The sequence below is a fragment of the Bos grunniens genome, chromosome 21, assembly GCF_055505025.1.
Source record: "Bos grunniens cultivar Pamir isolate PY7600 chromosome 21, Bosgru_T2T1.0, whole genome shotgun sequence".
Classification (NCBI taxonomy): domain Eukaryota; kingdom Metazoa; phylum Chordata; class Mammalia; order Artiodactyla; family Bovidae; genus Bos; species Bos grunniens.
In genome coordinates, this window is record NC_141185.1 from 46,548,480 (window position 1) to 46,573,006 (window position 24,527).

At 46.4% G+C, this 24,527-nt stretch overlaps 1 protein-coding gene across 1 annotated transcript; it reads left to right on the top strand.

Annotated features, from left to right (window-relative positions):
- The first annotated feature begins 393 nt into the window (after positions 1 to 393).
- MEX3B (mex-3 RNA binding family member B) lies at positions 394 to 4,828 on the top strand. Its single transcript, XM_086364334.1, has 2 exons — positions 394 to 1,101; positions 1,928 to 4,828. Exons 1-2 carry the CDS (start codon positions 831 to 833, stop codon positions 3,412 to 3,414), a joined length of 1,758 nt encoding a protein of 585 aa, XP_086220460.1. The 5' UTR covers positions 394 to 830; the 3' UTR covers positions 3,415 to 4,828.
- The last annotated feature ends 19,699 nt before the right edge of the window (positions 4,829 to 24,527 follow it).

A 24,527-nucleotide genomic window follows, 5' to 3' on the forward strand; every position in this document is an offset into this window, starting at 1 on the left:
TTGGAGCTGGGGCCCTGGCATCAGAGTTGGGCGCGTTTCCTTTTCTCAGTCTGGCGAGGGAGGAGACCTGGGGATAGTGACTGTCCTCGGCTGAGAGGTGCAGGCAAGTGTCCCGGGCCGGTCGGTCCCGCATTAGACAACAAAGAGAGGCGTTAGCGGCGGCGGGGGAGGGGAGCGGGCGGGAGGAGGACGGGGCGGGCTGCGGCTAGCGCGGGGGTGGGGGGCGCTAGCTCTCAGCTCGCTCAGCCTGCGGCCTTCGCCCGCCCCCGGCCGGCGCGCGCCAATCGCCTCCCCCAGCGATAGTGTCAGTAGCATTGTAGTGTCAGCTCCCGCCGGTGACGTTGCGCCTCCCTCGTCCCCCTCCGGAGCCGTCTGGCTGCAGAGGCTCAGTCAAGAGGCGGGGAGGAGAGGAGGAAAAAGCGCTGAGTGAGGGCGGGCGGGCGGGCGGGCGGGAGGGAGGGAGTGGAGGAGCCGGGGAGGGGCTCCTTAAAGAAACGCTGCTGTCGCTCGCCTGCTCGCTTCTCGCTCGGCATTGTGGCCAGCCAGCCGGGCACTCGGGGGGCACGCGCGGCTGCCGCTCGAGCTCTGCCCCCACCCCACCCGCCAGCAGATCTGGGGTGGGGACCCAGGCGGCGGCTCCCGCAGCCACTGCCCGGCGCGGACCGCCAGGAACGATCCACTCCTCCCGGAGCCGAGGAAAGAGCCACGGAGCTGTCTGCAGCCGGCCGGCCTCCCCGCCCCTGACCACTCGCTTCCCGGCTGCCTTTGTGGCCGAAGCTTCTCGCCGCCGAGCCCAGGGCCGGCGGGGGCGCGGTGCGCACGGCCGAGAGATGCCCAGCTCGCTGTTTGCAGACCTGGAGCGCAACGGCAGCGGCGGCGGAGGGGGCGGCGGCGGCGGCGGCGGAGGAGGAGGCGGCGGAGAGACCCTGGATGACCAAAGAGCCCTGCAGCTCGCACTCGACCAGCTCTCCCTGCTAGGGCTGGACAGTGACGAGGGCGCGTCTCTGTACGACAGCGAGCCGCGAAAGAAGAGCGTGAACATGACCGAGTGCGTGCCGGTGCCCAGTTCCGAGCATGTCGCCGAGATCGTGGGGCGGCAAGGTGGGTCCGGCTGGGGATGGGCGGATGCAGGAGAGAGGGTCTCGGGCCACCGCCCCTCGGGGAGGGCGGGAGAAGGAGGTGGGAGACCCGCGGTGCCGGGGAGCCTTGAGGAGGAAGGCAGAGCCGCGCGAAGGGCCGGCGCCCCAGACAAAGAAAGTGCAGGCAGGCTGTCTCCCAGAGCTGCGCCGCGGCCACGGCGGGAGACACTCTCTCATGAGAAAATCACCGCCTTCTCCCCTGGCGCCCCCCACCCAACCCACTCCGGGGAAACAAAATTTAAATAGATGCTTGGGGGAGGGGGCCTCCGATCGGTCCTTGGGGAGGGGGGAGGAGGAGGAGTGAGCATCGGATGGGAGGAGGGTTCTGGATTTCTGCAAAGCGGAATGGAGCCCCGAGGAGGAACAATGGGTCCCGGGACTGCTCCCCACCCCCCCCCCCCGACTTCCCACCAAGGCCCCCGCGCCGGAGGATCCCGGCTTTTGGTCGTCTTCCCCGGACCCCTCTGCCTTGTCTTCGGGGCGGACGGCGCGTCCCGCTGGGTCCCAGCGGCATCTCCCCAGCTGACTTTTTTCTGGGATTCTCGGATTTGACTGCAGTCACTGGGGGAGGGCTAGGCAGCCAGTGGGCTGGTCCTCTAGCGCCTCGCGGGTGGAACCGGCTTCCCAGCCCGGTGGCGCGGCCCGGGGGTCTCTGAGGGAGCCGCCCCCTTTCCGCCCATCGCGCGTTCCGTCTTCCAGCTACCCGGTGCGGGCAGTCCCTGGTCTCCGCGGTTAATGGGCGTGTCTGTCTGTCTCTCCCACTCCCTCCCCTGCACCCGGACTCCCAGGTTGTAAAATCAAAGCTCTGCGGGCAAAGACCAACACTTATATCAAGACCCCGGTTCGCGGGGAGGAGCCTGTCTTTGTTGTGACGGGCAGGAAGGAGGATGTGGCCATGGCCCGGAGGGAGATCATCTCTGCCGCCGAGCACTTCTCCATGATCCGCGCCTCGCGCAATAAGAACACGGCGCTAAACGGCGCAGTGCCTGGGCCGCCTAACCTGCCAGGGCAGACCACCATCCAGGTGCGCGTGCCCTATCGCGTGGTGGGGCTCGTGGTGGGGCCCAAAGGCGCCACGATCAAGCGCATCCAGCAGCAGACGCACACATACATCGTGACGCCCAGCCGCGACAAGGAGCCGGTGTTCGAGGTGACAGGCATGCCGGAGAACGTGGACCGCGCCCGCGAGGAGATTGAGGCCCACATCGCCCTGCGCACCGGTGGCATCATTGAGCTCACCGACGAGAACGATTTCCACGCCAACGGCACGGATGTGGGCTTCGATCTGCATCATGGGTCCGGCGGGTCCGGCCCAGGCAGCCTCTGGAGCAAGCCCACCCCCAGCATCACGCCAACTCCGGGCCGCAAGCCCTTCTCCAGCTACCGCAACGACAGCTCCAGCTCGCTCGGCAGCGCCTCCACAGACTCTTACTTCGGCGCGGGCACCAGCGGCAGCGCAGCCGCCACCCCGCGCCTGGCGGACTACAGCCCCCCAAGCCCAGCGCTCAGCTTTGCTCACAACGGAAACAACAACAACAACGGCAATGGATACACCTACGCGGCGGCGGCGGCGGCGGCGGGGGAGGCTTCGGTGCCTTCCCCTGACGGCTGCCCCGAGCTTCCGCCCGCCTTTGATCCGGCTCCCGCTCCGCCGCCCGGGGCGCCCCTTCTCTGGGCCCAGTTCGAGCGGTCCCCGGGAGGCGGACCTGCAGCTCCCGCGTCCTCTTCCTGCTCCTCCTCCGTATCTTCGTCCGCTGCTTCGTCCTCCTCGGTGGTCTTTCCCGGGGGCGGAGCCAGCGCGCCCTCCAGCGCCAACCTGGGGCTGCCGGTGCACCGCCGGCTGCACCCAGGCGCCAGCTGCCCGCGCCTGTCCCCGCCCTTGCACATGGCCCCGGGGGCGGGCGAGCACCACCTGGCTCGTCGTGTGCGCAGCGACCCAGGCGGAGGGGGCCTGGCCTACGCCGCCTATGCCAATGGGCTGGGGGCGCAGCTGCCGGCGGGCCTTCAGCCTTCGTCGTCGGACGCGTCCGGCTCCTCGTCCTCGTCCAGCTCGTCCTCCAGCTCGTCCTCTTCCTCCTCCTCCTCCTCCGGGTTGCGGCGTAAGGGCAGCCGCGATTGCTCCGTGTGCTTTGAGAGCGAAGTCATCGCCGCACTGGTGCCCTGCGGCCACAACCTCTTCTGCATGGAGTGCGCTAACCGCATCTGCGAGAAGAGCGAGCCCGAGTGCCCGGTCTGCCACACCGCGGTCACTCAGGCCATCCGCATCTTTTCCTGAAGGCAGCGCGCGCTTGCGCGCACCACAGGGCGAAGGAGGACCCCCCCCCCCCGCCCCCTTTCCTTCTGTCCTCACTCCCTGGCGACGCCTCTCTGCCTAACTCGAGGTGTCCCACCTTCTCCTCTCCGCCCTCCTGCTCACACTCTGAGATCCGAAGAGGAACTTGGAAAGCTGTAGTATCCGCTCATTTTTTTTTAATTTTAATTTTTAAACAAAGGAACTTGCCAGGATATCAGCATCCGAGTACTGTAGCCTGGGAAACCTCCGAACCACCTGAAATGCATGCTCTATAAATAATAGGAACGGCGACATGCTAGTAATGATAGTTTTTACACTGTACTGAATAGGAAGCTTCCAAAAGAAGAAAACCCCACAAGTTTTCCATTTTCTTAAAAGTAGGGAAAAAAATGAACAATAATTATTATGATGAAGAGGATAATAATAGTGCTATGGGATGTGTGTGGACTGTTTCTGTGTGTTCCCCTTTGTGGCTGGGTTCCTACCATTAGAGAACACAGTGGATCCTTTTTGAATGTTCGTAGAAGGGCCAGGAGTTCCTGTAATACCAGGATACTGCAGCTTTATTAAAGTTAAAGAAACTGTAACATATCTCTTATATATTAAAAAAAAAACGTTTAAAAGTTTTAAAGAGAAATTGAATTAATACAGATTGAAGTATTTTATTCTTTTTTGACTTGAAAAATTATATTTCATATTGCAAAGATGTTTACAAGTATTTTAATTTAAGTTCAGTGAACTTTTTTGTAGCTGGGTTAAATCTTTTTATTTTAGTATGGCCTTATGGCAAAGAACACTGTATTATTTTTTAATAATCACACAATTGTGACAGAATTACAAACCATAAAATGTGTAATGTTTTGAACAGTATTCTGTTGGGATGGAGATTTTATAGGTTCAGACAAATCTTCTAGAACTGCTTCACCCAGCATATTTTCTATTCAGTGATATAAAGCATATTTTATTCTATATTATTACAAAAAAACGGAAATGTATAAACATGTCAAAAGGAACTGTTGATGCTTTCTAACATTTGTATAAATAGAATTCAGTGCAAGTTACAAAAATTCTGTTGCACCACTATAGTTTTAGTATTTCTATTTTAATACATTTGTTTACCACTTGTTTATGTATATGTAGGTGACGTTACTTGAGCTTAAATGTACTTTACTGAGCAAAGTTTAAAAAAACAAAGTATATTTTATTTTATGATAAAGGGCCTTTAACCTCATGGTCAAATACTAATATTATATTTGCTGAGACAAGATTTGAAATTGTATCAAGAGTTTTATTTTTCTGACATTTAAAGTTCTACATAATAAAGGTAAAACTTAAGTAATGGTGCTACTTCATTTTTTAAGTATTTCTATATAAATAAAATATTGAAGAAAAGCTATCTTGTGTGGTGAGTTGATTTTTTTTTTAAGCTTCTCAGCATTTCCCTTTGTAAGGAATCATTCTTAAGTGATGAATTGAAACAACTTCCAGGTGTATTATGTTGGTATTTTATCAATAGAATGGACTTTAGAAAGGCTAAGGTTGTACCTAGTTAGATGGTTAGGCTGTGGGTAACGGTATTTTTTAATTGCAAGTTATCTACTGAATCAGAGCTGACTTCATTAGACATTGTGGGCACAGTGCCAAGGATCTGAGAAACTTTTAGGGGCGCAGGAAAATGTTTAATTTCTCTTCGAAGGAAAAAAAACCAAAATGAAAATATCGAAAAGTATCTTCAGGCCCTCGAAAATCTATTCAGTTTTGCCTGAAACATTAAAAAAACAGGTATCAAAGTATTCAAAGTTGTATCACAAATTTTAATATTATTATGGAGGAAGGAATCAAAGTGCCTAGAGCCCAGGAAAGTCATAATTGCACCCAGCAAGACCCCCTAAAAGTACAGGGGACCTGAGGGCTGTGCGGGCTGTGGTGGGTTTCCACTGAAGGTCACTTCCTTGAGGGAAGCCGGGAGATGACAGTTTCTGCTTGCAGGGAACCTTGGCTGGGTTGGAGTACTGGTCTTAATAGGCTTCTTGTCGGGCAGGCTAATTGGTGTTGACAGGCTGCGGGTGTTAACTGTGTGTTGTTGTTTGGGAGAAGTTTTTGTTTGTTTTTGGCAGGCTACACCTGCTCCCTGGCTGTGGGGCTTTGTCAAGGGCTGGAGCCAGCATGCTTTCACTTGACCCACAACTCTGCCTTCTAGAGAGTACTTAGGAATGACCAGACCATGCCGCTGAATTGCCAGCAAACTTCCAGGCTGAGCTGCTCCGGGAGAACCGTGTCTGCCTGGAATGTGGCAGGCTTTTATTTTAATCTTTGCTGATGGGTAACATTTAGCAGGTGAGTCTAAAGAGCAGACTATAACCTCTGTTGACAGTTCCTCTTTTCCCCTTTGTATTCATCTGTATTTGACCGAAAGTGTAGTTACTGCCTACTTCATAGCTCCTGATATGTTTGGTTTGAATGATTCTGTACAAAGGCAAGAGACAGCCTTTGGGGTGGGAGGAGAAAAAGGAGAGGCCCTGCTTGGGAATTTTCTGGCATCATCTTCAGCTCTGGAAAGTTCCCAGGCAGTGTTTACCCCCGTTTTTCACTCCCTCAAGGACTGGAGGTTAGCTGAGGCCTGGCAAGGAGCAACATGACGGTCCAATTCCCCCTTTCTTTGAGCTGTTCCGAAGTGCCTAGAACAGAACCAAGAGTCTTTTTTGCACTTACATCTTTAATAATGCAGCTTTGCTTTGCTGTTTTAGCAGAGTGATTCCACAGAAGGCGAGGAAAAATCAAAGCCTCCATTGGTTGAATTTCTCATGGGCTCTTGCTCACTGAGATTTTGTGTGGTCCATAAAAATGAAAAAAAAAATCAGATTTTGAAAAGCTTTAGCAAATGAGAAAGAAAAAAAATATCAGATTTGGAGGCTACTGACACACCCTTGGATGGCTTATATTTCTTTGAGGTGTGGGGTCCCCTTGGCTGACATAAAGTTTGGGGATGTATTAGTAAAACCAGGATTCTTGAGAAAGAGAGGGAGCTTTCCATCATTGGTTTCCTCTGTGGGGCAGGTCCTTGTCACGGGCGGAGGATGTGGACACATGAATTCCAACCCTGGGATTGAACCCAGGTCTCCTGCACTGCAGGTGGATTCTTTATCGTCAGAGCCACCAGGGAAGTCCTGCTAGTGCGGCTAGATAATATTGACTTCTGATCCAAGGGAGGCCTTTTGTTCCATTCCCCAGGTCCCCCCAGATGACAACTGGAGGTGGTCAGTGGCTACGGAGGTGACAGTTCACCTGGGAGCATGAGAGGAGCCATCAGATATCCTCTGTTCTTCCTGCTCTCATGCTCATGCTCAGTGGCTCAGGCAAGTCTGACTCTTTGCAACCCTGTGAACTGTAGCACGCCAGACTCCTCTGTCTGTGGAATCCTCCAGGCAAGAATACTGGAGTGGGTTGCCATTTCCTTCTCCAGGGGATCTACCCACCTGACATCTTTCTGCAGCAACAAAATATCAGCCAGCGGACATCTCTGCCCCAAATTACCAGTGCACGTGTCCTGTGTTTATGTGATCTACTGGTTCTCAACTGGGGGTGATGTTGTAACCCCCACCTCACCCCTCCTCCCAATTTGGCATTCTCTGGAGACTCTTTGGGTTATGACCACGTGGGGTAGTGCTGCCGGTGTCTAGTGGGTAGCAGCTGGGGATGCTGCTGAACAGCCTACAAAGCCCAACAAAGAATTATCCAGCCCAGGTTGAGAAACCCTGATGTAGACAAAGAAAATGGGTCTTCCCTCTTGTCTTTTCACTGCCTTGAAATTGGTGACATTGTCCTGACATTTAAAGGCATAAAGGTTGGGGCTTCCCTGGAGGTCCAGTGGTTAAGACTCTGTGCTCCCAACACAGGGGAGCCTGGGTTGCACCCCTAGTCAGGGAACTAGATCCAGCTTGCCACAACTAAGACTCAGTACAGCCAGATGAAAATAAATAATTTAAAAGTTTAGAAAATGCATAAAGGTTGACCCTCAGTAGTGTTTTGGGATTGCCCATGACCCAGGGTGGAGAAGGCAATGGCACCCCACTCCAGTACTCTTGCCTAGAAAATCCCATGGACGGAGGAGTCTGGTAGGCTGCAGTCCATGGGGTCGCTAAGAGTCAGACACGACTGAAGTGACTTAGCAGCAGCAGCAGCATGACCCAGGGTATCTGTAGTGATATGAGGAATACTTTGTGGTTTATGTTGTTTAGTGGCTCAGTTGTGTCCGATTCTTTGTGACACCATGGACTGTAGGCCGCCAGGCTCCTCTGCCCATGGGATTTCCCAGACAAGAAGACTGGAGTGGATGGCCATTTCCTCCTACAGGGAATCTTCCTGACCCAGGGATCGGACCCAGGTCTCCTGTGTTGCAAGTGAATTCTTTACCAACTGAGCCACCAGGGATATTATCAGGGAATATTATAGTGCAGTGAAGTTGCTCAGTCGTGTCCCACTCTTTGCGACCCCATGGCCTGTAGCTTACCAGGCTTCTTGGTCCATGGTATTTTCCAGGCAAGAATACTGGAGTGGGTTACCATTTCCTTCTCCAAGGGAATATTACAGGGAAAGTCAAAAGCAGATGTGTGAGCACAGGGGCTCCAAAGGAAGGAAATCACTTTTATTCACCAAACAGAGGTAGCTTGCACTCAGTGAATAATGATTTTTTATTTTTTAATAAAAATTAAAATGTTTGCATGAAGTATTCAAAATGTTTTCTTTCCCATTCTCTCCGGTGGTCCTTCCTACATCCTAAGGGAAAAACCATTGATTCTCTGGTGCTTGTTTGTAGTAAAACATGAATACTCAAACTGTAGCCCTTGCAGACTCAAACCTGGGTTCTCTAGCCTCTGCACTCTTTCTGTCATATCAGGCTGCCTGTAGCTATGAGGCAGATTTATGGGTAAACTCTAGAAGTGGGTCTGGGCCAGCCACTCTTCTTCCTTCTTCCCTTATTGCATGGGGCCCCCGTATCCTACCAACATTGGCTCTGTTATTGTCAGTGAATAACAGGCACAAAGTGATGCACAACTTTTGTCTCTTAAGCCTTATCTTTCCAAGAAATATGAACAAATTTGCTCCATGTCAAGGGGGTTTTGAGCCTGCTGGCCAGTGCAATGCTCGTAGTAACTATCCTTAAAGCTTTATAGAGCCAAGGCAGCTTGGGAGGAGATGTGTTTGTACAGGAGATGCAGGTTCGATCCCCGGGTCGGTAAGATCCCCTGGAGAAGAAAGTGGCACCCCACTCCAGTATTCTTGCCTGGGAAATCCCATGGACAGAGGAGCCTGGTGGGTTACAGTCCATGGGGTCACAAAATAGTCAGGCACAACTTATGCAACAAAACAACAACAAGCAAATGAGTTCTCTCACTCCTTCTCACCTGAAGAGAATCCCTCCCTCCCTGGCTTAGGCAGCAAGGGCCCTTCTAGGGCTGAATCCTGCCCACTTTTGCCTTCCTTTCCCCTGACCCAGTCAAAACATGACCAGTGATACTTAAAGAGCTAATGTCTCTTTCCTGCCTCTGTTAAGAACCATCTGTTTTCCAGGGAGCGGAATGTGAGAGAGAATTACTTACACATCTCTTACACTGGTCTAGTGGACATCAGTGATGATTGCTATAGTTCAATAAGCCCTCACTCTGAATCAGGCACTTTGCTAAGGGTTTTACAGTAATCCAACCCAGTGGGGTAGGTGTGACTAAGCACATTTCAAACATAAGGAAACTAAGTTGGAGGGAAGTTAAATGACTTAACCTCGGATCAAACAATCCTAAGCAATAGACCTAGGATTCCTACTTGGGTACCTAAATCCAAAGCCCCTATTATTACCACTTGAGAAAAAAAATTTTTATATATTTATTTCTTTATTTGGCTGCTCCAGGTTTTATTTGCGGTACGTGGAATCTAGTTCTCTGACCAGGAATGGAACCAGACCCTCTGCATTGCGAGCACGAAGTCTTAACCATTGGACCACCAGGGAATTCCTGAGAAAAGTGTTTTTTTAATGAGATATTTTCAGAAAAAGCCAGCACTCATTTGTTACAAAATGGTCAACCGTGGGAATGATGTTCCCTTCTTACTGATAAGTGTTGTTGTTCAGTTGCTAAGTCAGATGTCTGACTCTTTGCGACCCCATGGACTATAGTACGCCAGGCTCCCCTGTCCTTCACTGTCTCCCAGAGTTTGCTCAAACCCATGTCCATTGAGTCCGTGATGCCATCCAACTCATTTCATCCTCAGTCATCCCCTTTTCCTCCTGCCTTCAATCTTTCCCTGCATCAATGTCTTTTCCAATGAGTCAGCTCTTTGTATCAGGTGGTCAAAGTACTAGAGCTTCAACATCAGTCCTTCTGATGAATATTCAGGATTGATTTCCTTTAGGATGGACTGGTTTGATCTCCTTGCTGTCCTAGGGACTCTCAAGAGTCTTCTCCAGTACTACAGTTGGAAAGCATCAATTCCTCGGTGCTCAGTCTTCTTTATGGTCCAATTCTCACATCCATACATGACTACTGGAAAAATCATTGATTTGACTCTATGGACCTTTAACTGATCTGAAAGATGGAGCAGGACCCAGTTTCTATAATGACTTCAGGACACACAGCAATGCTGCTGAGAACGCAAAGCATGATTAATACCTTACACACACAGGAGTATTTCTTCAACATGTATTCTAAAGTGACTGTTTTGTGACCAACTGAACAATGAACAATAAGCTAATTCTGTACTATAGTCTTTCCAGGTAGACAAAATAAATTAGCATTTAATGAGGGTAAAGTGAATACGGAATTCTCTTTCTCTAAAAAAAAATAATCCATAAAAATGTCACATGAACTAATTTAGACAGTGACTAAAAGATGCCAAAACCGTCCTGACTAAAAAGTGAAATATAGTCACTTGTTTGATTTCCAGAATGCCAAGCTCTGTGTTTTGTTTTGTTTTTTCTCTTTCACACTGACATCATTTTTTCAGAGCGTTTCTTAGACCTTATAGGATCTGGACATGGTCTAGACATGGCATTATGGAGGCCAATGCAGGAGACATAAGAGACACAGTTTTGATCCCTGGGTCAGGAAGATCCCCTGGAGGAGGGCATGGGAACCCACTCCAGTATTCTTGCCTGGAGAATCCTGTGAACAGAGGAGCCTGGCGGCTACAGTCCATGGGGTCAGACACGACTGAAGTGACTTAGCACACACGCATGCATGCTGCTCACCCCAGGAGTCTGTTATGCTGTTTCCAACAAGAGCATGTATTTTCAGGGAAGGTGTGGGTGAGAAAAATGGCAGGTTTGTGATTTAGTTTGCTTATCTGTGGGAAGGGAAAGGGTTTACTTCCTCCTGGAATTATCAGACGTGCTTAGTCCCTCTTTGGGGCTTACAGGACACCTTGAACCTCCTGCCACAGTCATGTCTGCTGGGGCCTTCACAATTGTCCATCTCTTTGTCTTTTCTCCCTACTAGGCTGAGGATGCCTTGAGGTCAGGGGTCTTATCTTTTCATCTCTGTGTTCCCCACATCCAGCATAGAGCCTTGCCCACAGGGGTGCTTAATACACACCAGGAAAACTAGTAAAAAGGGTATTTTACCTGAAAAAGCCTGCATGGCCATCAATCGCGGACTTAAGTTATGCAACTGCCACTCGGTGGAATTCTTTGTGTTATAATAAATGGGAGGATCCTCTTGATGTTTGTAAAGGCATATGCCAAGGATATTATTTTGGGAAAGAAGTTTTGTATGCATTGGGCTTCCCTGGTGGCTCAAATAGAGAATCTGCCTGCAATGCAGGAGACCCGGGTTCAATCCCTGGGTCAGGAAGATCACCTGGAGAAGGAAATGGCAACCCACTCCAGTATTCTTGCCTGGAGAATCCCATGGACAGAGGAGCCTGGTGGGCTACAGTACATGGGGTCGAAAAGACTCAGACACAGCTGAAGGACTAACACTTTCACTCTGCACGCACAAACAATTTTTAGAAAGCTATCTAAAAGATATCTAAAGCTATCTATAGCTAGCTAGCTATCTATCTATCATGATAGGCAGTCTTGTTAAAATTTTTTTAAAAATTTATGTAGTTGGCTGTGTTGGGTCTTTGTTGTAGCATGAAGTGTCTTCATTGGGTCATATGAGGTCCTTCATTGCTGTGCACAGGCTGTCTAGTTGTGACTGGACCGAGTGCTCAGGCTTCAGTGGTTGTAGTGCACAGGCTTAGTTGCTCTGCAGCATGTGGGATCTGACCAGGGCCTGAACTCATAGCCCCTGCGTTGCAAGATGGACTCTTAACCACTGGACCACCAGGCAAGTCCCACGATAGACAGTCTTTAAGATGGCCATTAAAGATACCCTACCCTCCTGGTGTTCATACTCTTGTGTAACCTCCACCCCTCGAGAGCAGGTTGGCCTTTGTGACTTGCTTCTAGTGAACGGAATACAGCACAAGTGATGGGATATCACTTATGAAATTAGGTTATAAAGTGACGGGCTTCTTGGGTGTGATCTCAGCTCTCTCACACTGGATGGAGCTAGCTGCCATGTCCTGAGGCAATCCAGCGAGGAAGTCCATATGCTGAGAAATTGAGGGGGGCCCTTGGCCATGAGAAACTGAGATGCTCAGTCCAATAGTCTGTGAGGCACTGAGACCCACCAATCACCATGTGATTAAACTTGGAGACACACCCTCTCCAAGTCCAGTGTTCAGTTGAGACTGCAGCTCTGGGCAACATCTTGACTGCCTCCTAAGAACCCCTGAGTCAGAGAGACACCCAGCTAAGCCAAACCCTGATTCTAGATCCACAGAAACAGTGAGATAATAAATGTCTGTTCTTTTAAGCCACTGGGTTTTAGGGCTATTTGTTATGTAGAAACAGAAAATGAATACAGTGGTCACCCTTGGAGAAGAAGGCTGACATTTGGGGGTGAAGACAGAAAAGTAGCACTGCCACTTCCTAGCTGTGTATCTTGGGAAAGTTACTCAACTTCTCTGTGCCTCACTTTTTTAAAATTAATTTTTATTGGAGTGTAGTTGCTTCATAATGTTGTGTTATGTGCCTCACTTATGAAATGAAGATAATAATGGTAACGTACCTCAAAGGGTTACTCTGAAAAGCGTAGAGGATAATGCATGGCTTGTGATATGTACCCTCTATCTATCTATCAGTCCTTATGCTATCATTATTTTTTCATTTAATATCCTCATGACCTTTGAATTTTTTTTACTATGTGATTATATCACTTTCATAGGTTGAAAATAATTTGAAGAATTTAGACTTGGATGCATTGAGTGATGTTAGTCAATTTTGTCTGGGCCTGATCTTCTACATCTGAACATTTTAGTGAAAGAAAGCGTTAGTCGTACAGTTACGTCCGACTCTTTTCGACCCCATGGACTGTAGCCTGCCAGACTCCTCTGGCCATGGGATTTCCCAGGCAAGTATTCTGGAGTGGGTAGCCATTCCCTTCTCTAGGGGATCCTCCCAACCCAGGAACTGAATCTGGGTATCCTGCGTTGCAGGCAGATTCTCCACCATCTGAGCCACCAGGGAAGCCCCTGAACATTTTGATGCACAACATATCTTTAAAGTGATACAATGCTATTATTTTATTTCATAGAGGAGACATTACACTTTTCAAAATGCTTTCATATGAATCAACTCATAGCCACCCCGTGAAGTAGTGAATAATATGGCTTTCATTATTATCCTCATTTTACACCCTGAGAAACTGAGCTTAAATGCGTTGCCCAACAGGGTGTCTTTGGTGAAGTGGATACTAGAGATTTCCGGAAAGCTAGTTCTCTCTAAACATGCCCTGTGCAGATACACAGAAGACTCTTGATTTTACAGAACAGTCCAGAGTGACTCCAATGAGTTATGAGTAAATTTAATAGACTGCTTGCTGAAAATATCCAAACCTACCACCCATGGATTTAGAGGCCAGTAAAACATACTTCTCATTAAAAGTCATGATGATATTGCCTTAATATTCCTTCGATGACTCAGAAAGCACTTCAACACCAGTGAATTGTACAGCAAGAAAATAATCACTTAAAATCTCTTGATAAAATGGACCATGATATTTGGGGTTACTTATCACAGTCACACTTTTATGGTGTGCCTCCTAGATCCGATCAGTCATCCACACTTCCTATTCAGGAAATCCCGTGGTTCTCTTACCTCTCCCTTTGTTCTGAGCCTTCGGGAAAATCACTATACACCCTCCATATCCAGTTTTCTCAGCATATTAATCCCTGTATGAAAGGAACCTAGAAAACATATATGAGATAGATATTTCAGGGTCTATCCCTTTGGAATTCTTATTCAGTACAATTGGGATGAGGTCTGGAAAACTGCAATTTAAAAAGTTCCTTCTATAAAAAAAAAAAAAAAGTTCCTTCTATTCCTTCTCTTCTCTGGTGGCTCAGTGGTAAAGAATATGTTTATCGATGCAGGAGACTTAGGTTCGATCCCTGGGTCAGGTAGATCCCCTGGAGAAGGGAATGGCAACCCACTCCAGTATTCTTGCCTGGGAAATCCCACGGACAGAGGAGCCTGGCAGGCTATAGCCTGTGGGGATCACAAAAGAGTCGGACATGACTTAGCGACTAAACAACAATTCCTTCAATAGGGTGTGGTTAGTTAAAGATAAAAATACTAGACTTTAGACAACCCTGCAGAGTGCTATTATAAAGAATTAAGCAGATTGATTTATGTTGATATTGACAATATGTATTCTTCAGAGGAAATCATTAAGGTACATTAGAGTGTATATAGTATGCCATGCTATTCATTTGTATTAAAATTGTATATGGAGACTTACTACAAGTATAATTGTATATTCATAAAATTGACCTCTGGGGAGGGAGACTGGCAGTCAGGAGTCTGGGGCTGGAGAGAGACTTTTATCTTTTTGTAGCATTTGGATCTTTTAGAAAAAAAGTGTGTGTTACCTATTCAAACACATTTTCTGTAGTTGTTAATGATGTGTCCCTGTTGGTTCATTGAGTGTAACATATGTATTGTGTTGATGGTGGAGGAGGCTGTGTGTGTGTGCCATGTGTGGCGGGGTGGGCGGGGGGTGTGGGGAGAGATGGGAACTCAACTTTCTTCCCAATGTTGGTGTGAACATAACAATTCTCTAAAAATAAGGTCTATTAATGAAAACAAATTTTTTAAAAGTGCTAGGCATGGTAGACCCATGTATGAATGAATGTAAGGCTAGCTTGATTGACGATTGATGGGCTGACAGAGTAAAAGCTCCCTTTGACATTCTGATGTGTAGCTAGGTTTGGGAATCACTGGACCGGTTGAGTATAAGGCCCCTTCCACCAATGGTTCCAGGTGAACCGGAAAGTAGAAGGTAAGTTTGCAAAAGCAGGCTGGATACGGGCTGTGGAGAGCCTGGAAAGCGCGAATGGGGTTTTGGTGTGTCTTGCAGGTATCAGGGGACGTGGTTTCCATAGTGTCCTCTTCCTTTTTTTAAAGTATGCATTTATTTACCTATCTATTTATTTTGGCTGTGACACAGCGACTTTCTTAAACTGCAGGGAGCAGGAGCTGCTCTCGAGTTGTGGTGCACAGGCTTCTCAGTGTGGTGGCTTCTCTTGTTGCAGAGCACGAGCTCTAGAATCTGTGGGCTTCAGTAGCTGTGGCTCATGGGCTTTAGTTGCTCCATGGCATATGGAATCTTTCCAGCCCAGGAATTGAACCTGTGTGCCCTGCATTGGCAGGCAGATTTTTTAACCACTGGACGAGCAGGGAAATCCTATAGTGTTTTCTGAGAACCGTGAGCCATACGGGCTGGGAAAACTCTAGGACAGGCTGGAGTGGGGAGTCCACTGGGAAGCCAGGAGGTGGATGGTGAGGTGCTAAGTAGCAGAGCATCCGGGATGATGAGAGAAGAGGAGAGAGCCGTGATAAAGTATTAGGCTGAGTCATGTGAAATTGCTGATATTGGACCATTATTTCATGCATTCAACCCAATAGAATCAACAGTGCGATGGGGCAGAGGACATTTCTGGTGAGGTTGGGCAGGGTGATTTGGGGATTTAAGCCTCAGTGGCTAGAAAACTGTTATTAAAAATAGAGGAATGAGGATGTTTGAGGTGATGACTAAATGGAGTGTCATGGAATTTTAGTGCAAGCTTAGAGTAAGCTTTTGCTTACTATTTCCTGACTATATCTTGTGCTTTTACATATTTATGCCTTTGTCTGAACCATTCCCTCTGCCTAGGAAAGGTGCTGAGATATATATATATATATTCCAAGCAGCAGCCTGCTAAAAAAAGAAACATGAAAGATCTAAGATCTACCTGGAGCATAGTTTATGAACTCATTGGGGTGGAGGAAGATTATGGAAAATTTGGAAGGCAGAGAGAAGCATGTACATTTGACAGGGGTGGGAAGGAAACTTGGAATGGAGCAGCACCCGAAGGAACATGATATTTTAAGAAGATGAGGTTGCTGGTGGTAGACAGGGTTGAGTACCCACAAAAAAAGATCAGTGACCCAAGATGAGGTGGTGAGCTCCCCACCCCAGGGAGATAGCAGCTGGACTCAGAGGGAGGGAGGGAATGAAATGAGGTGATTAGAGAATCTTGGCACAAGAAGGGAGTTTAAATTATGTATATACACTATTAATGGGCTTCCCAGGTGGCTCAGTGGTAAGGAGTCCACCTGCCAATGCAGGAGATGCAGGAGACCTGGGTTCGATCCCTGGGTTGGGAAGATCTCTGGAGTAGGAAATGGCAACCCACTCCAGTATTCTTGCCTGGGAAATCCCAAGGACAGGGAAGCCTGGCGGGCTGCAGTCCACAGGGCTGCAAAGAGTTCGGCACGACTGAGTGACTAAACAATAGGATAGATAGCTAGTGAGAACCTCCTGTATCGCACAGGGAGCTCTACTCAATGTTAGGTGGTGACCAGAATGGGAAGGGGGTTCAGAAAGAGAGGGTGTATGTGTATGTATAGCTGATCCACTTCGGTGTTCGGCAGAAACTAGCACAACATTGTAAAGCAATTATACTCCAATAAGAAAATTTTTTTAGTTGAAAAAAGGAATTAAATAAGTTAATCAATTCCACAATTTTATGCTACATGATAGTGATATAATTTTTTTTTTTTTGCTGAAAATAAATAATTGTAATCTAATTCAAACGGCACCTCCACCAATGCTGGAGCCACCATTTTCTTGAAGAGTTTTGAGAAGTCATCATTTTTTCCCCTTCCAATTGTACTAAGATATAATTGGTCTACAGCTCTGTATAAATTTAAGGTGTATGGCACAGTGATTTGACATATATATCATGAAATGATTATCACGATAGGTTTATGAACATGCATCATCTCACAGAGATACAGCCTTAAAGAAATAGACCTATTTTCCTTGTTATGCAAACTCATGATTTAGTCTCTTAACAACTTCTATATATAGCAGAGAGCAGTGTTAATTATCTTTATCATGTTGTATTTATCTCCTTAGTACTTACTTATTTTATAACTTCTTTATCCAATTTCCACTCCCCCAACCTCCCTTGTCTGGTAATCATAGGTATGATCTCTTTTTCTAGGAGTTTGTTTTTGGAGTTAATTGACCTATAAAACCATGTTAGCTCCTGGTATACAGCATAGTGTTGCAGTATTTCTATATGTTTCAAAATAATAAGTCTAGTTTCATCTGTCACCATACAAAGATGTTACACAATTATTGACTGTATTCCCCACACTGTACATTTCATACTGTAACTCATTTATTTTGTAACTGAAAGTTGATACCTTTTTATTTTAATAATTTCATTTATTTTTTTATTTGGCCGTGCTGGGTCTTCATGGCTGTGTGGGCTTTTTCTCTACTTGCAGTGAGCAGGGGCTACTCTCTAATTGTGGTGTGCAGGCTTCTCAATGTGGGGCTTCTCTCTTGTTGCTGACCATGGGCTCTAGAGCTCGTGAGCTTCAGTAATTGTTGCCTACAGGGTTAGGTGCTCTGTGGCATGTGGGATCTTCCTGGGCCAGGGATTGAACCCATGTCTCTTACATTGGCATATGGATTCTATATCACTGAGCCACCAGGAAGCCCTGAAAGTTTATACCTCTTAATCCGCCTCCCCTATTTCTCTGCTCCCCCCACCCTGTCCCCTCTGGCAACTGCCTGTTTGTTCTCTGAATCTATGACTCTGTTTTGTTATCTTCACTCTTTTTTTTTTTAGAGACCACGCATAAGTAAAATCACACGGTATTTGTCATTCTCTGTCTGGAATCTCATCACCCTTTTGCCTTTGGGCCAGTCTAACTGTGAGAAAGCTGGTCTTTGTCCAGAATCTAAAGCTGAAACTCCACCCAGCAACCTTCATACTTTTTTTTAACCTTTTTCCTGACGGATCACCAGTGACTTGAAAGACACTATGAGACTTGAATCTTCTCTCTTCCATGCCGTGTAGCTACAGGGCTTTCACTTTTCTGTAAAGGATGTGCTTTTGTTCACCCTGAGGCCCGGTAGCGCCTGACTAGACGCTCGTACTCAGGCGTGCTCACACAGCAGCAGAGCTGGGGCACCTGTCTCCATTCATGTCGGTGTGGGAAGCATTCACCTTCTTGGTGGTTTAGTCACACTGGCCCATGCCGAGTGGTCCTGACACAAACCATGGAGGGTGCACCACACTTGCTGCCAGGTGTATGGCAAGATTTGGTGAGTGACTGGACGTGGAGGTTAGTGAGGACCGGACCTGCTCTCCAAGCAGGGACTCTGCCATGAGCGCTGGCTGTGGGCCAGCTGAAGAAGTCATCTGTAGGGTCCACATCTTTTTCCAAATTCCTAAGGGGACTCATTGGAGAGAAGTAGTAAAGGGTTTCCCAGGTGGCGTTAGTGGTAAAGAACCCACCTCCCAATGCAGGAGACATAAGAGATGCAGGTTCAATCCCTGGGTCAGGAAGATCCCCTCGAAGAGGGCATGGCAACCCACTCCAGTATTCTTGCCTGGAGAATCCCATGGACAGAGGAGCCTGGTGGGCTACAGCCCATGGTGTGTCAAAGAGTCAGACATGACAAGTCTAGATGTTGTTTGACCAACATGCCCTTCTTTGTTTATGTTTAACTTTAAAACGATGGAGCAGGAAATGGCAACCCACTCCAGTATTCTTGCCTAGAGAATTCCATGGACAGAGGAACCTGAGGGGCTACAGTCCAGGGAGTCACAGAGTCAGACACGACTGAGTGACTAACACACTTTAAAAAGAAACAGTGGTGAAAATATACTTAACACAAACTTATCACTTTAACCACTTTTTTTTTTTTTTTTAATAGCAGCATAGCCCCAAATTTGACAACCCAAAATATGTCTGAACATTGCCCAGTACCACTGGGGGAAATATCATCTGTGCTGGAGAAGCCCTGTCTTCACCTTATCCTTTAGATCATACTCTAAAGGTAGAGAAAATTAACTCCATCTGGGAGTTTAAGCTGACTGCCTTGGGCTTCTATTGGCCTGATAGGGTCTTTCTCAAAGTTTACTGTGTATAAGAATCACCTGGGGGAATGTCTAAAATACAGATGCTTGATGTTTTCTCCAACAAATACATGGTGCAATAGGTCTGGGGTAGAAGAAGCTAAGAATCTGACTTTTAAAATGACAACATATTTTTGTATCGATAGCTTATTTATGTTATCTATAGTACATTGTATCTCAATCCCCTCCCCCATCTTGCCTCTCCCTACTCCTCTCTCCACTGGTAACCATGAGTTTGTTCTTAGTATCTGTGAGTCTGTCTCTGCTTTGTCATATGTATTTATCTGTTTTTATTTTTATTTTTTTAATTCCAAGTTTAAGTGATAACATCCTTGTCATTCTCTGTCTGACTTACTTCACTAAACATAATACCCTCTTGGTCCATATGTTGTTGCAAATGGCAAAATTTCAGTCTTTTTTATGGAGGAATAATATTCCATTGTGTATGTATATAAACATACACACACATATCGTATCTTCTTTTGAAGTGCACAATTCAGTGGCATTAAGTACATTTACCTCATTGTGCTAGCCTCTCAGGCTCCTCTGTCCTTGGGATTCTCCAGGCAAGAATACTGGAGTGGGGAGCCAATTCCTTCTCCAGGGGATCTTCCTGACCCAGAGATTGAACGCAGGTCTCCTGCTCAGCAGACAGATTATTTACTGGTGAGCCACTAGGGAAGCCCCCAGAACCTTTCCATCATCTCAAACTGAAACTCTGTACTCAAGAAACAATAAATGACTCCTCATTACTTCCCCCTCCCCAGGTCCTGGCAACCACCATTCTACCTTCTGCCTCTGTGAATTTGACTGTGTATTCTAAGTCACAGCCCTCTTTTTATATTCCTGTTTATCACAGACTTCCTTCCCACCAGGGAAGATGGATAGGAAAAAAGCTGGTCCAGGGAAAAGGAGGCTGTATACATGAGTCTAGTAATATTCTGACTGTGTTAAGAAGTCAGACCTTCCTCACCTCTACCCACAGGCTCACCTGAGAGTCAGGTAAGCACTTGGTGTGGTCTCCACCTGTTGAGGATGATTTCAAATATGAAAAAAACTGCTCTTCAATAGGAAGATTGGGGACCAGGGTTTGTATACAACTTGGAACAATTTGTGCTAGATTTATCTTGATTATGTATATTAAAGAGTCTGTTTCCATATCCTTAGGCAAATGATGCATTTGGAAGCAAAGACATGACAGGCATATAAAGGAGAAGTGAGTATCTAGAGAGAGCTCAGTGTACTTGTTTATTTCAAAATGATGGGTGGGTGTGTGTGTGTGTGTGTAGCTTAAGAAAGTTTTCCAGCCTTCTCATGGGTGTGTTTTTTTAAAAAATATTTAATTTATTTTAAAAATATTTATTTTAGTTTCAAGAAGGAGGGGACATATGTCTACCTATGGCTGATTCATGTTGTTGTAAGGCAGAAACTAACACAACAATATAAAGCAATTATCCTCCAATTAAAAATAAATTTAAAAAATATTTATTTTCATGAGATCATACTACACATGATAAAATTGAAATCTACCTTTTTCCTTAAAAATATGCCATAGACATTATTCTATACCAATTAATGCTGATATGCATCATCATTTTATCATCATTCATAATTCTTTTTATGAACCATCATCATTCATAATACTTTTTAAAGTTAAACTTTTTATTTTATGTTGAGGTATAGCTGATTAACAATGTTGTGATAGTTTTAGGTACATAGCAAAGGGACCCAGCCATACATGCACCCATTCTCTCATGGCTGTGGTTTTTATGTAATTGTTTTAACCAATGAATATACCATTTTCAGAGATTATCTGAAAATCCCCATTGCTGCTTTATATACACATTGATACTAATAGGTGACAGGGATATGATTTCTGTTTATAGGGTTGATTACATTTCTGAGAGCTTATTTATTTAATCTTTTTTGAAATTGTTTAGAAATTCTACAACAATTAAAGTTAAATATCTGTCATTGGTTTTGAATTTACTGCAGTAACTAAAAGGGTTTTTAGAAGAATCTTGTGTTTCCAAGGCTTCATGACACAAAAGTTGAAGATTTTTAAAAAGTAGAGAAATATAGCTTTCAAAACTTACGCTCTGAGGCACTTTATTGTAAGAATCACAGTGTAATCTGTAAGCAGGTTTACAAACAATACTACATATACGATAGCAAAGTAAGCAGTAAGGCACATAAAGGGAATATATTTGACCCCCAGACTCACTAAATGTTCAATCTGAGAAGAAGAAACAAAATGCTAACTGTATTTAAAATGACATGTCGAAATAAAGAATCACAATAGTTTAGCGGCAATGGCACCCCACTCCAGTACTCTTGCCTGGAGAATCCCACGGATGGAGGAGCCTGGTGGGCTGCAGTCCATGGGGTCGCTGAGAGTCGGACACAACTGAGCGACTTCACTTTCACTTTTCACTTTCATGCATTGGAGAAGGAAATGGCAACCCACTCCAGTGTTCTTGCCTGGAGAATCCCAGGGACGGGGGAGCCTGGTGGGCTGCCATCTATGGGGTTGAACAGAGTCAGACACGACTGAAGCAACTTAGTAGCAGCAGCAGCAACAGCAGCAGCAGTCACCATTAGAATTTGCTGAACAGTGTATCTTACACAGGATTCAGCTTATGTGTAATTAAATATCTAAGACCAACATTTGTTCCTAGGAAGCTTTTAAGAACCATTTGTCATTAGTAGCAGTTTTTCAAATCTTTTGTTTGTATGAGCGTGTACATCAATGTGTTATTGTCATTAAAGTTTAATTTCAAGAGCTCAGTCTTCATTCATACACATTTAGAACTAAGTGCCAGCTAGATTCCAGCACTTTCACTCCAAAGAAGAGATCAAAATGAATGAAAGCCTCCAATCTATATTTTCCATTTGGGGGAGAAAGAACACCTCAAATTTCACTCAAGCATTTATGAAAAGTTTGGGACTGAGTACCTCATGGACGGGGTGGGAATTTGAATTTACTGTCTAAGTATCTTGCCCCTTGCTTCATAAAGTTGGGGCTGCCAGGTAACTCACTATAATAGAGTGAAGAATAATCCAGGCTGCCACATTCTTGGTGGAACCAGGCTATATATTAAATTTGGAAACCTGAATGAAGTTCTTTCTGGGGCAAACCATTTGCGGCTGCTGCTGCTAAGTTGCTTCAGTTGTGTCCTACTCTGTGCAACTCCATAGATGGCAGCCCACCAGGCTCCCCCATCCCTGGGATTCTCCAGGCAAGAACACTGGAGTGGGTTGCCATTTCCTTCTCCAATGCATGAAAGTGAAAAGCGAAAGTGAAGTCGCTCAGTTGTGTCCGACTCTCAGTGACCCCATGGACTGCAGCCTACCAGGCTCCTCCATCCATGGGATTTTCCAGGCAAGAGTACTGGAGTGGGGTGCCATTGCCTTCTCCGGCAAACCATTTAATCCTCCCTTAATGGTTAGATGGAGAAGGCGATGGCACCCCACTCCAGTACTCTTGACTGGAAAATCCCATGGATGGAGGAGCCTGGTAGGCTGCAGTCCATAGGGTCACTGAGAGTCCGACACGACTGAGCGACTTCACTTTCGCTTTCCACTTTCATGCATTGGAGGAGGAAATGGCAACCCACTCCAGGGTTCTTGTCTGGAGAATCCCAGGGATGGGGAGCCTGGTGGCTGCCGTCTATGGGGTTGCACAGAGTCGGACATGACTGAAGTGACTTAGCAGTAGCAGTAATGGTTAGAAGGACTGATGCTGAAGCTGAAGCTATAAAACTTTGGCCACCTGATGCAAAGAGCTGACTTGTTAGAAAAGACCCTGATGCTAATGTTGGGAAAAATTGAGGACAGGAGGAGAAGGGGATGACAGAGGATGAAATGGTTGGATGGTATCACCGACTCAATGGACATGAGTTTGGGTGAACTCCGGGAGTTGGTGATGGACAGGGAGGCCTGGCGTGCTGTGGTTCATGGGGTCGCAAGGAGTTGGACACAACTGAGCGAGTGAACTGAACTGAACTGAAGAGGAAAAGTGGGCGACATAGGATGAGATGGTTGGATGGCATCATCGACTCAATGGACATGAGTTTGAGCAAACTCAGGGAGGTGGTAAAGGACAGGGAAGCCTGGCGTGTTGCAGTTCATAGGGTCACAAAGAGTCGGGCACGACTTAGTAACTGAACAGCAACAAACGGTTAGAATATTGAAACTCCTGCTTCCAAATGAATCTCCAAAATGAATCCATCAATCTTAGAAAGCTTCTCAAGATAGAGACAGACACAGGCAGGATTTAGAGCCCAGGACAGTCAGAATGCGAAACCATGTTATTGTCTGGCTCTATCTTATTGACACAAGACTGTGATAGGACTGTGGCCACAGGCAGTCTGTACACAAGTTGATGCTTTTCCAAAAGCAATGGGCTCCCCCATGAGTGGGAGGAACTCAACTCTTGGCTTTTGTTAAGAGCTCTGAAAAATCTCTCTGGTGGTTCAGTTCTTAATGGCTCATTAAGTTTAAATACAATTTACTGATATCCCCACAGCTCACTGAACAGTCATCTTATGTCAGAGAGGTTTTTTTTTTTTTTCCCCAAATGTTGGATTAGATCAGATGATGGTTGAGGTCATAGGTAGGGTGAGTGTGGGGGAGGCAGCGGAGATGGGGGGTTGTGTGGCCGTATCATACAGGCAGGCATCCTGTTTCAAATAACAGAAAACCCTCCTGTAGTTGTTTGTTGGGGCTGACTAAACACCACATTGAGGGGCTGAAGCAACAGGAGTTTATTGTCTTACAGTTCTGGGAGGTGTGAAGTCAGAGAGCAAGGTGTCAGAGGAGTCGGTTTCTTCTGAGGACTCTGAGCAAAGCCTATCCTCTTGGTCCCTTTGATTTGTAGACAGCAGGGAGAAATATCAACCACTTTAGAGATGCAGATGATGCCACCTAATGACAGATAGTGAAGAGGAACTAAAGAGCCTCTTGATGGAGGTGAAAGAGGAGAGTGAAAAGGCTAGCTTAAAACTCAACATTCAAAAAATTAACATCATGGCATCCAGCCCTATCACTTCATGGCAAATTGTTGTTGTTCAGTCGCTCAGTTGTGTCGAACTCTTTTCGACCCCATGGACTGCAACACGCCAGGCTTCCCTATCCTTTACCATCTCCTGGACTTTGCTCAAACTCATGTCTATTAAGTCAGTAATGCCGTCCAACCATCTAATCCTCTTTTGCCCCCTTCTACTCCTGCCCTTGATCCTTCCCAGCATCAGGGTCTTTCCCAATGAATCAGTTATTTGCATCAGATAGCCAAAGTACTGGAGTTTCAGCTTCAGCATCAGTCCTTCCAATGAATAGTCAGGGTTAATTTCCTTTAGGATTGACTGGTTTGATGAAACCAGTATCTGTATACACTCTATGTATCTGTATCTATTTCCAAATCTCATTTGAAAATGAGGACCTCAGTCATGCTGGATTCAGGTCCACCTTCATGACCTCATTTTTACTTGATTTCTTCTGTAAGGACCCTATCTCCACATTAGGTCACATTCTGAGCTCCTGGAGACCAGGACCACAAAATATTGTTTTCCAGGGGA